General features: G+C 34.8%; 1 protein-coding gene across 10 annotated transcripts in view; it reads left to right on the plus strand.

The window, feature by feature from the left end:
* PAN3 (poly(A) specific ribonuclease subunit PAN3) overlaps positions 1–13,662 on the plus strand; it is a 77,972-nt gene that overhangs the window by 26,083 nt on the left and 38,227 nt on the right. For 9 of the 10 annotated variants that reach the window (XR_014492579.1, XR_014492580.1, XR_014492581.1 and 6 more), the window contains exon 5: positions 7,622–7,783. The exons of the other annotated variant lie outside the window; for it this stretch is intronic. Coding sequence is in view for 3 of the 9 variants with exons in the window: in XM_083363098.1 (XP_083219224.1) it covers positions 7,622–7,783 (162 nt within the window). In the remaining 6 variants the exon portion in view is untranslated. The remainder of the gene's footprint in view (positions 1–7,621; positions 7,784–13,662) is intronic. 10 annotated transcript variants of the gene reach the window in all.

Here is a 13,662-nt window from a genome sequence, read left to right on the forward strand (position 1 = left end):
TTAAATAGACTGTTTCTTCTATTATTTTGTATAGTACCAATTATACCTTGAATTTTAAGTGAAAAATATGAAATACGTTCTTGGAATAAAATTCAGTACACAGTTATATAACACGTGTAATAAAAAGCTAAGAGTTTTAATTTGTTTAATTACTTGCATTTGTGTCTCAGTATATAGAGAAATGACTTTTCTATAATACTTTCAGAAACTATGTGCAGCTAGACATTATATACAAATGAAAAATAATGACTTTTCTATAATACTTTCAGAAACTGCTAAACATATACAAATGAAAAAGTGGCACGAATTCAGCTAGTGCAGTAAAAATAAAAGCATACGCAAATAAGATTTTTATGCAAACTAAGTTTGAATGTTACGATCAATTATGGCTTAGGAATTTTTAGCAAACAATTAAAATAACCTTTTCTAAATTTGGATTTAGATATAAAAGGGAGAGATTAAGGACAAATCTCGTTCACGCAGGCCTCTTGAATATACAGTCCATGATTGGCATCTACCCATGATTTACAGTTGTTTCTCCTGCATCATGCTATTTGGGAAACTAAGTCCTTTACTAATATTGGACCTACTGTCACAACACCACTAGGTTTTGTTTATTTGTGTCAGAATTATCACTATCATACTAGATGACATAAAAATCAAAATGTAAAGTACAAGTTAAACAAATCTTGCCCAGAAACTAGCAACAATAATTTTGTTCTGTTGTGCTGCCATGAGGACCTCAAATATACAAAGGGCAGGTATACATATGTGGTGTTGTCAGCATGTCACCATAACTGCAAAGGGCAGAAGCTGCCGGATAGCCCCATTTATTCAGTTTCTCTGGATCTTGTAGCCATGCACAGTCTAGTCAGCAATTTCCATACTACTCAGCTTTCACCAGACCAGGTGCCGCTGCTATGTTGGTTCCACCCAGTGTTGGTTCTTTGTAACTTTCCATAGGTCCACTCTGCTTTCAAACTGTTCAAAGTCTTCTGTCGACCTAAGGAAGCTTTTCCTGGATGTTAATCTCTGATGAGGTGCTTGTAGGCCATAGAGAGCGCGTTGTCTAGACATAGATGATTTAACCCTTTCTCAGTATGCTGCTGCTTCTCTGCAAACAGCCGGCAAGGCAATGATGACTAGGTGGTAGATCTTATCTAGAGGCATAGGTTTAAGGCATCCAGTAATAATTCTCCTAGCCTCATTCAGAGCAACATCTATTTTCCTAGTGTGTGCTGATTTATATCAGATTAGGCAAGCATATTTGCCTGCTGAGTAGCAAAGAGCTACAGCTATTGTCTTAAGGACTCTTGGTTTGGCACCCCACTAGGTTATCTCTTTCATTATCTTTATCACAACTATTAGGAACATAAATATCCCTGAATGGTCTTCCAGCTACCTAAGGATTATTGAATTTTGGAACATTACTTGGGACAGAATCTCTCTTAACTTGTTTCCCTGGAGTGATTACTATCATTATTTACTTTAAAAAAAATCAATTATGTGCCATCAAATAGTTTTCCACTCCCAGAGACTCCATTGATTTTTTTTATCCCACCTTTATTATTTTTATAAGTAACTCAAGGCGACAAATATACTTTATACTCATCTCTATTTTCCCCACAACTTTGGGAAGTAAGTTGTGCTGAGAGAGAATAACTGGCTCAAAATCACCCACTTGATTTTTCATGCGTAAGGTGACACTAGAACTCGCTCTCTTCTGGTTTCTAGCTTGGGTACCTTAACTGGCTCACCATGACAATCCATTCCTAACCTGTTCTTTCAGGTATCCCAACAGTGCATTCATTGAACTGAGTTTATCCTCTTCTCTATCCTTCTACCTTTCCCAGTATTATGGCTTTTTTCCAGAGAGCTGGGTCTTAGCAAAATGTGACAAAATGGGATAATTTGAGCCTGGTTATTTGTGCTTCAAGTGAGAATTCTGGGTTGCTTTATTTCCATCGTTTTGTTTTCTTCATTGTCCATGGTGTTCAGAATAACAGAGTTGGAAGGGACCTTGGAGGTTTTCTAGTCCAACTACCTGCTCAAGCCGTTCCAGACAAATGCCTGTCTAATCTCTTTTTAAAAACCTCCAGTGTTGGAGCACCCACGACCTCTGGAGGCAAGCGTTTAGCTGACTAATTATTCTCACTATCAGGAAAACTCTCCTTAGTTCTAGATTGGATATCTCCTTGATAAATTTCCATCTGTTACCTCTTATCCTGCCTTCAGGTGCTTTGGAAAATAGGTCGACCCCCTCTTCTTTGTGGCAGCCCCTTAAATATTGCAAGACTGCTATCATGTAATCCCTAGTACTTTTTTTCCTTCAATACCAAAGTTCAAAGGCATCAATACTCTTCCTATCTTGCTTCTTTAAAACCCAGTTTTTGCTTCCATAGAGTGCCACAGTTAATAGCATGGCTTGTACGATTCTGATCTTTGTAGATATAGACATAATAATGGCACTTGAATATTTTTTCTAAGGTTTTTATGGCTGCTCTACCGAGTGCTACTCTGTGTCATATTTCTTGTCTTGTTATTTTGCTATTGATAGTTTATCCTAAAAGACTGAAGCTATCCACTGCTTCAATTTCTTCATTGTCAATTCTAAGGCTGGTTGTATACTTTGTTATCATTAATTTGTGTTTAATTTTAGACCCATTTTTGGGGTTTTTGACTTTTAGTACTAGGGCTTGCAGATCTTTTGCATTTTTGGCTATATTTTTTAAAAAGCATTTATGTACTATTCCAATCTATAAAAACTCTTCTTGGTATACAAGAACATAATGTACCATTAAAATGTTTACATAGTCATAAATTAAATAGCTACTTTTATATCCTTGCTATGGGTTAAATGCCTACCAAAATAAAATAGATTTTAGCACCTTATAAACAGTTAAGAGGGATGGGGCTAGACATCAGGGAATAATGTTTTTATCTAGAGCAGATGTATCGTTGGGTTTGGAAGTCAAGTAATCAGGTCAACAGATGTAGGATCTTCTGTTTTAACGCAATTGGTACTGCTTTTTCTGAAATAATAATAATAATAATAATAATAATAATAATAATAATAATAATAATAATAAGTGTGCGTTTGACCATTCTAAAGAATATTCGTGCCTCTTGCAACAAACAGTCCTCAAACCTTGTAATAAGTTGAGAATTGAAGATTCAGGAGAATAAATGGTACTTCTATCTTGTTTACAACAAATGAAAAGTGGCTAAACAAAAAAAAAACCAGCTTTCCAAGGGTCATGACAGCACTTCAGGGCAGTGCATGATTATAAATGATCTTCAGTGTTAGGATGCTATATTAAGGGACTTTTTAAGAGTATTTCCACTTCTTCACAATGATAATGATATTCTAGACAAGGTTCAAATCCTCAATATTAGTCTTTTCTACCCACAGACCCAACAAATCTTGTCTATATCCTGATTTCAGAATGTGTGGGGTTCTTTGGACAGGATCCACACTGTGCATTTTTCCAGTTTCATTAATTAACACAATAATAGCCAAAATCAGAACAGTGCTATTGCGTCTTCCTAACATTCTGCTGACATGGCTAATCATAATTCATCTTCTTATCCAGTCACTTTCATAAATCCCAAAACTCAGCAAAATGAGGATTTCCTATTCAGATCATCCAGAGTTTCATTTATTATTTGATAGAGCGTTGCCTTGGCTTTCCCGCCTATCTCTTGTTTTATTACTCTCCTTCCATAATTTTGATATCATTTTTTAAGATCCAGCAAAAATAAGCACTGTATCTTTTAGCACATATATTATAAGGGAAGGAAATACTGCTATTATAAAAGTTAATTGTAATAGATACAATGTCTGTACTAGCATTGAATCCATATATGTGAATTTTCAGACGATCTTTCAAAAAGCATGGTTAACAATAAGCATTCTGCTATTCGACAAAGTCTATTTTGAAAATTGTACTGTAAAATTGTCCAGTGTTTATTATATTTAAATATAATACCAGTGTAACTTGTCCATTTGCAAGTTTAACATATCTGTAATCTGTTCGGCAAATGATTAAAATATGGATAAATCTGGACATCAGTTGAGTTACTGAATTCTAACAGAAATTGAATTTGTAGTTCAGTTTGAATCTTCAGTTACAATTTAGGCAAATGATTGTGCTGTGAAGAGACAAACCTAATTCAAAAGTTACTAATAGAATTTTCTCAAACCTTAATAATAAGCAGCCTAGACAATTACGCTTTCACGTTAGCTTGCTCTGACAAATTGTATTCTTTTTTTAATAAAAACACTGCAGATTTGAAAAAGTGAAGAACAGTTATGAATGTCATTCAGTTATGTTCTTTTTCCTATACGAAATTGTTTGTTCAAGGTACACCTTGTTTTTTTGACTGGCTGAAAATGTAATTTTGGAAGGACAAACAAATGGGAAGGTTGTATTTTCATATCCCACCTTCATTTGTAGCTTTAGAAAAAACACAGTACGGGATAGTCTATCCTTGTCTTTATGATATAAAATGAAATTTCATTAAGGATTGCCTGATTGAAAATATATTTTAAGTAAAACTAATCTTGAAGATTTTTTTGTTTCCTTTAGCATAGGCAGATAATTCCAAAAGTAAGATTGAATCTATAAATTTAATATGAATACAGTTTTCAACTTCTGCATATAGGAAAGCAAACATGCCACTTAAATCAGATGCTGTCATTGATATGCTTTAATGCATTGTGATATAAATTGTTGCAGTTAAATTGAATTTTGCACTTAATCCACTATATATATTTGAACCTTATTCACATGCTCACAAATTAATAAAACAAAACAAAATTTTATATCATATAATATGGTAATTTTTTTATTTAACTTTATTTAAGTTAGGAGCAACTTGTGTCATTTTAATGAGCAGCCAGATTTAAATAATTTTCTTTCAATTGAAATTATTATATATTTACTTGACAAGTCTTAAATATAAGCTAATGATAATACGAATATGACTGCTGCTCTAACATAAGGTGTTTTATTTTTTGTTGGACTTTTTTTTAAAAAACCTTGCTGCTCACTGCCCAGTGTCATATATTGAGTAGGAAGTCAATATCAATAAATAATATGGTGATATAATTTCTGAAATTCTTCCTAATACTCTAAAATGAAGTTTGTGATTTAAGAATTATATTAACTTGTGTGCCTAGAATGACACTACATGCTTAATTTCTGTAATAAGGTTAGTATGGTATTGCTAAGTACTCTTTAATATAATTGTAATTTTTAATATAAGATTAAATCTTGCCATATATAATGTATGGAGGTGATGTAAATAAATAATTATCATTACTTAAATCATAGAATGTGCACTGTTATGGGGTCCAAAATAGAAAGATGAGAATTGTCCACTTTTATTCTTTATAATATATTATTCATGCATTCCTGGCCTATTTTCAAGTTATTACCTGATAAAAATTGTACATTTTGATTCATGAAAGCCATGGTATCCCTCTTGTTATAATCAGACTACAGTACTGACTGCAAAGTTATAGCAGAGAAAAAAATTAATACAGGATTTTATATATTGAATTAATATGTTTAGAGGCCTATTGTGTATGTGAGTCTGTGTGCATATACATGGACAGATACATAATAATGGGGAAAGGTTTTTTAGAGGAAAAACTTTGGGCTTTAATCCCCTTTTCTCTGTGTGTGAATAAACTTGAACAGCAAAATATTTTTTCTAAATAGCTAGGATAGATGTATGCATCTTTACTGAATAAAGCCGACAAAGAAGTGGATAAACTGAAATTGCTCCCAGTCTTTTTGTTATCCAGAAGAATCTTAAAGAGAAAGAAGTATCATTTATTTAGGGCTTGTCTCTATTTCGAATATGAATAGTCACTCTGAAGTTACATCAATAAGTGACGAATGATCAAAAAGCATCTGGGTCCTTGTTTAGATGAATACAGAATTTCTCTGGTGTCAAATGTTTGTGGGTATTATATGGATGGGTAATATAGACAATTTGAGGTTCAAAATTTGATATTTTTAAAACTCAAGTTTATTTTTCCTGGTACTAAGGATCTAGCTTCTGAGTAACTTCATTATTAATCGAGTCTACTTCTGCAATAGAATTATTGGAGAACTCACTCTTGTCTGTTAAGAAGGGAGCACACCTGAATCTGTTCTCAAACTAATACAATAAACTAATGAACCATTATTTTTTTATTATGTTAGTAGCAGTGGAATTTGTCCTTCTCTCTAGCATTTTTACATACGATTGATTTTAGTTTTATGATTTCTTCTAGCTATATATTCTAGCAGTTTATGCTATTACATTAAAGAGAGGCAGAATTAAGATTAAGGAGGTACCATGAAATTACATCCAGCTTTTTGTATTAGGCAATTTTGCTATTTCTTTTCATTTAAAATTGGCTCTCCATGATTTAATCTTCAGTTACTTTTATGTTATGATACGCTGTTTAAGCCTTAGCATTACTCGACAGAAGACCTGCATTATATTTCACAAACATCTAGATTTGGTTCTAAAGAAAGGTATACTATATATATAATATATATATTTCTTTACTCTTTTATTTTTTGTTGGATTTTTCCTATTGTAAAAAAATGTTTATATGGCTTAGGATCATAATTGGCTGACTGAATGTCACATATTGGAAATTCAAGCTTTAGTAATCCTGGCTAATTTTTTTTGAAAAGTATGATAATTTTATGATCTAACACTGTACTTTTAGATTAGTTTTTATATTTTATTATTTTTGTCCAGCAAACTATAATTTTAAACCAAAATATTATTACATAGGCATATTTAAAAGTACGATTCCAAATTTACAAATGTTTGCTTACCAGAATGTTATCTGCTAGCAGAAATCAATGTAATAAGATATCGTAAATTTTTAGAATTGATTGAAAGCTACGTTGTTGCTAAAGCAGGTTTGCAAAATGGACAAATTTGTACTTTTAAAAAAAGTTTATCCATGGGCTTTCAAATTTCAAATGTTTTTAAATCATTATAGAATGTAAAGATGTTTTATTTGAATGCCTGTTTTCAATTCTGTAAAGGTTCTTGATTTCTTTTTTTTAATTTAAATTTATTGTTTTTTCATAGAAAATAAAATACAAAACAGTAAAACAAAATGAAACAAAACAAAAACAAAAACATATATTCAATGCTAAATTTAATCCTTTTTTGTACACTTTTTTTGGTTATTAGGATTTCAGATTTTTTTTAATCCATTATCCTGTCTAAAAGTATATGAAAAGCAAAGCATGTAGGGTTCATATTTTATTTTGTAAGAATATTATGAAAAGGAACCTCCATTTCTTTGAATTAGGCCTTGCAGATGATATATGTGGAATGAAAATATTGTTGCCATCCTGAATATATTTTCTTGGAATTCAATAAGTCTTACTTTGAGTAGATATATTTTGGATTATGTTACAGGTTGTTCAGTTTTTGCTTATACTTGCCCTGTGAACTTTATAAGTCATAGCAGTTAATATGGAAGCAAATCGTCTTAGAAATTTTACTTGCAAATTGTTTCCTATTCCACCAATCAAACCAAAGATATATATCTAAGGGATACTGGGAGTGCCCTGGTTTTTTTCCTTCTTTTCCATAGCCAAGAAAGTATCGACTGGGGATGCTGGAAGAGAGGATAGTTCCGGTGGGATCAAAGGCACGGAAATCAAAGAACACTATTGGCTGCTTGGCTGACAGGTGTAAAACAGGAGTACCCGTCAATATGGTTTGGTGGAACAGAGTCACAGAAAACAATTTACAGGTAAAATTACTTTTTCCTAGTCACTTTAATTAATTTGGGGTACTCTTTATTTTTTGAAGATGCTGAGGTCAGGTACATGCAGTGGGATTGAAATTTGATCAAAACCAAATAAGAACTAGTGTCTCTTTAGTTTGAATTGTAAGAATAATATAATTTTAAAACCCTTAGAAGTCACATGCCATTTTTTAAAATTAAATGATATTCTAGTGAAAATTAATGTTCATTTAGGAAGAATGTTAATAAAACAATGTTAATATACTGTTTATTTTAGATGTCCTTGTCTGGCTTATTGTGAGGAGAAGCCAGAATCCTGGTAGGTGCAAAATGGTATAGGTCCACCCTTTGTTTCTTTGCTGTCTCCAATCATTAGTAGCTAAACTATAATAGAACTCAATAAATTATACAGATTACATACTTCATATCTACTAATATACAATGGTTAGTAAGTTATAATAGTCTAAAACCTTTTTTTTAAAAAAAAATCAAGACTTTAGAAAAGAGAAATCATGAAAAATGCCAAAGTATTTTTAATCACAATCGCAAGGATGGAGAAACAAATACTCTTCAAATTTAATATCCTGTTTCAGTTTTGTCTCAGTATAATAGATTTATAAAGGTAAAGGTAAAGGTTCCCCCGCACATGTGTGCTAGTTGTTTCTAACTCTAGGGGCCGGTGCTCATCTCCGTTTCAAAGCCGAAGAGCCAGCGTTTGTCCGAGGACGTCTCTGTGGTCATGTGGCCGGCATGACTAGACGCCAAAGGCGCACGGAACGCTGTTACCTTCCCACCGTAGTGGTCCCTATTTTTCTACTTGCATTTTTATGTGCTTTCGAACTGCTAGGTTGGCAGAAGCTGGGATGAGTAACAGGCGCTCACTCTGTTACGCGGCACTTGGGATTCGACCCGCCAAACTGCCGACCTTCTGATCGACAAGCTTAGTGTCCTAACCCACTGAGCCACCGCGTCCCTAATAGATTTATAGGGATGTGCAAAACTCACCTATTCAGGACTGTTAAGATTTCTCTAAAAGTTTTGTTTCTGGATTGGTCGGTTTTTCATGTCTGCTTTGCTTTCAGTAACTTTTATTGCACTAACGATAGTGCTAATAAAAGAAAAAAGAAACCTTTGAGATGTTCTTCTCTTATCAGCCTTTCTAGACCATTGTTTTCCCAAGGTAACAACAACAAAAAGTATAATAATATCATACTTGAAAGTTAATGCATGAGGGGCTAGATTGGTATTCTGCTGCTGCAGACGCAGAAGAGTCATGGTGGCGCAATGGTGAAAATGCAGTACTGCAGGCTAACTCACTGCTCACTTCAGGAGTTCGATTCTGAACGGCTCAAAGTTGACTCAGCCTTCTGTCCTGCCGAGGTCAGTAAATTGAGGACTCAGATTGTTGGGGGCAATAGGCTGTAAAACCTCTTATAGAGGGTTTGTAAAGCACTGTGAAGCGGTATATAAATCTAAGTGCCATTGCTATTGTAGCAGAACAAAAAAGGTATGAATTTCTCTCTCATGTAAAATCAGAAACTATGAATATAATATTGTACAAAATTAGCATGTAAATAAGAAGTTCAATGGTAGTAGTCTGCATTACTTTGGCAATATTGTATGTAGCAATTCCAGTCACAAAAGGATGCATTTTGTGCCTGGAGAACTACTAAGTAACAAGTTAATGTTTCACAAAAGCAGTTATATTATTTTGCATTTAAAAAAGAGAGATTTTTGAGGGACTTGGGAGGGCCTTAAGAATCTTAGTTTTAATTTAATATTTCAATATTTTCTTCAAACAGAAGAGTGGAATAGCAGAATATCAGAAAAGGAGAACTTAGTGACTAAAACTCTGAATTATTTTCACTGTAATAATGAGTAGGCAGGTTTGTCCTCTTGAATCTAGAACATTTCAGTCTTAGCTTTGCAAGACACAAAATATTTATCATATATTTTATAATATAACAATATAATGATAACTTTATTGTCACTTTGAATGTATACCAATCGGCATACATCAAAATGAAATTTCGTTGCATACAGCTCTCAAAGGGTCACCACCTCCGATATATACTCCTTGTTCGTGGCCCGCTCAAATTTCACATTGTCCATTTTAGTCTCTAGGGAGTGAACGATGGCAAACAGGACAGATGGAAATGGGGCTCCATGTGGATTAGCCCTCAAGTTAGCTTGTATTCTGACAACCTTGCCTTATTCCTTTTTCTGATCCTGACTCTTCCACCTTTTCCTTAAAGAGGCCTTGCTTCTTTTCGCCCCTGGAGCACGCTGCCGCTGCCACCAACTCCTCCAAAAGCCTCTCTCTCTTCCTCTGGGCCTGCCAACAGCCTCATCCAGTTCCTTCGCTCCATAAGCTCCAGGTCCTCTCCTCCTCTGCCTCCTCTGGAAACAGCCATCATATAACAACAATCATATAATAATAGCACACACACACACACACACACACACACACACACACACACACACACGTACGTACTTTCTATTGTTATAACACACAACAATATCACCATTCACTTGTTTATCACTTGGAGGAAGGCAAAATAGTACTTTGGTTTTGGATAGATCTTACAGCTTTTTTTATAGCGCAAGGGTAAACTTTAATATAGATTGTTGCTTAATGAGGGTGTGGTAAATTTTTTGTTGTTAATGACTTGACCTACATACACTCCTTTCAGTTCAAGAAGTTAACCCTGTGTTCAGTAGATAATGCTGTACAGTTTTGGTTTGTAAATGTTGATAGGACTAGAACTTTGTTATTCAGTAAGCAAGAATGGCTTTCTATTTGTCTTACCACATTTCTTACTTTTCTGAAGATACACCTCTCAGTCCAGAGAATCTGTTCTGCACGTGCAAGGACTAATTGCTATAAGACTTCAAATGATTTTACAGAAAAAAACATCAGCCCAAAGGTGTTTTTTTCCAAAACTTTCTTGGTTTTTTCTTTAAAAATGTTTCACTTCTCCTCCAAAGAACTGAAGAAGCTTCTTGGGTGAGGAGCAAAACATTTTCAAAGAAAAAACCCCAAGAAAGTTCAGTTGCCTTTTGGAAAAAGTAACTTTGAAGATAACCATGACTAGGATGATCAAGAATCTCCATAGACATTTAGCCTATTGAAGGTTATGCTTATTTTCCTGTCAAGCAGTCCAAGTTGTCTTTTTTATACATAGATGCAGGCTTGCAGTTCAGTATTTCAGTATAATAATACTCTTTCATTCATTGCTTAATAGAATGTGAAAAGATACAATACCCAAATTGTGATATATTTGTTTTAGAGAAATTAAAGATTTAACATTTCTGTTTCTCACCTTTGCAGTCATACTGTCTTTTTCTTTTAAACATTGTTATTCTCTCTTTCTGTCAATACAGTTGAAAGAGAGTAACAGTGTTTAAAGGAATTAATCATTTGATAACCAATGAAATTATTTTAGTATTCATGATTAAAAATTAGCTTATTGATCAATTGAAGTCTTTCAGTGTAGTAGTATTAGTCACTGATTAGTATTGCAGATGGGGATAACAATGGATAGGAGGAGGAGGCAATCATGCTAGCACAGGTAGGGGGGTTGATTTATATGGAAAAAAATAATGTGTTTTCAGTTAGCCAGATGAATTTTAATATCACACAAACACATTTTAATTTAAGACACCTGCAGAAAATTTAAGGAAGGATGTTAATGACAGGACATATATAATCATCTCATCGGCAAGTTTAAATACTTAAGAATATTTTATTGGCCAAGTGAGATTGTACACATAAGGAGATTGTCTCCAGTGTATAAGCTTCAGTGTACATAAAAACAACAAAGTAATATAATCATAAGATACCAATAGGAGAAGATAGTAGAAAAGATGAGAAGGATAACAGTAATTCAACCATACTACATGGATAAATATTCTTAGACATAAGACAATACTAGGTGTTTAGCAGAGTGATGGCACGGGGGAAAAACTGTCTCTGTATAGTTGTTTTGGCACGCAATGCCCTAGAGTAGCAATCTGAGGGGAGGAGTGGAAACAGTTTATGTCCAGGATGTGATTGACCTATAGATGTTTTCTCAGCCCTCTTTCTGGCTCATGTAGTATACAGGTCCTCAATAGAAAGCAGGCTGGTTGCAATTGCTTTTTCTGCAGGCCCAACTATCCATTGAAGTCTGTACGTGTCCTGTTTGCTGTACCAAATCAGTCAGTTATAGAAGTACAAATGACAGACTCAATAATTCCTCTGTACAATTGTATCAACAGTTCCTTGGGCAGTCTGAACTTTCTGAATTGACATAGGAAGAACATTCTTTGTTGTGCCTTTTTAATGATGGTTCTAATGTTAGGTGTCCATTTCAAATCCTGGATGCTTATAGAACCCAGAAACTTAAAAGTCTCTACTACTGGTACTGTGTTGCCTAATATAGTAAGAAATGGTAGAATAGGAGGGCTCCTCCTAAAATCCACTTTCATCTCTACAGTTTTAAGTGTGTTCAGCTCCAGGTTGTTCCAACTGCATCACAGGGCCATTTGTAGTTCAACCTTACATCTTGAATGATGCAGACTCATCATTGTCTCAGATAAGGCAAACTTCAGTACTTTAACAAAGGGACCTTAGAGATGCAGTCACTGGTATATAGAGAAAAGTGTATTGGAGAGAGCAATAGGCCTAAGATACAGGAGGATCTGGACAGACTTGAACACTGGGTGCTATCTAATAAAATAAAATTCAATGGTGAAAAAGTAAGGTTGTACATTTAGGCAAGAAAAACCAAATGTACAGGTATAGTATAGGTGGTACCTTGCTCAGTAGTAGTAACTGTGAGAGGGATCTTGGAGTTCTAGTGGACAATCACTTAAACATGAGCCAGCAGTGTGCTGCAGCTGCCAAAAAAAGCCAACACAGTGCTAAGCTGCCTTAACAGAGGGATAGAATCAAGATCATGTGAAGTGTTAATACCACTTTGCAATGCCTTGGTAAGGCCACACTTGGAATACTGCATCCAGTTTTGGTTACCACGATGTAAAAAAGATGTTGAGACTCTAGAAAGAGTGCAGAGAAGAGCAGCAAAGTTGATTAGGGGACTGGAGGCTAAAACATACAAGGCACGGTTGCTGGAATTGGGTATGTGTAGTTTAATGAAGAGAAAGGACGAGGGGGGACATGGTAGCAGTGTTCCAATATCTCAGGGGCTGCCACAAAGAAGAGGGAGTGAAGCAATTTTCCAAAGCACCTGAGAGCAGGACAAGAAGCAACAGATGGAAACTAATCAAGGAAAGAATCAACCCAGAACTAAGGAGAAACTTCCTGGCAGTTAGAACAATTATCCAGTGGAACAGCTTGCCACCAGAAGTGCCCAACGCTGGAGGTTTTCAAGAAGAGACTGGACAGCCGTTTTTCTGAAATGGTATAGGATTTCCTGCCTGAGCAGTGGGTTGGACTAGATGACCTCCAAATCCTTTCCAACTTTATTATTATTGTTAGCATTTAGCCCTGGGAGGCATCTGGGCTAATTCAATCTGACTTTTCCTAGCTTCACTTGCTGCTTTTTATATGTCAGAAAGCTTATAATCCACCTATAAGTGTGGCCTGGCACAGCAAGCTAAGCCAGTTTAGAGTGAGAATTTCTGGAATGATGGTACTGAATGCCAAGCTGAAGTCTACAAATAGGACCTTTGCATAGATCTTTGGGGATTCAAGATGTTGTAAGATGTAGTGCAATGTCATGCTAACAGTATCATCTGCCAATCTATTTGCATGATAGGCAAACTGCAATGAATCTAGTAGCAGGTCTGTGATGATTTTCAGGTGGGCCAGCACTAAGCTTTCAAAGGTTTTCATAACTGGGTGTCAGAGCATCTAGTCTGTAGTTGGTCTGCAGTGTAAG

This window comes from Vipera ursinii, assembly GCF_947247035.1.
Source record: "Vipera ursinii genome assembly, chromosome: 4".
In the NCBI taxonomy this organism is placed as follows: domain Eukaryota; kingdom Metazoa; phylum Chordata; class Lepidosauria; order Squamata; family Viperidae; genus Vipera; species Vipera ursinii.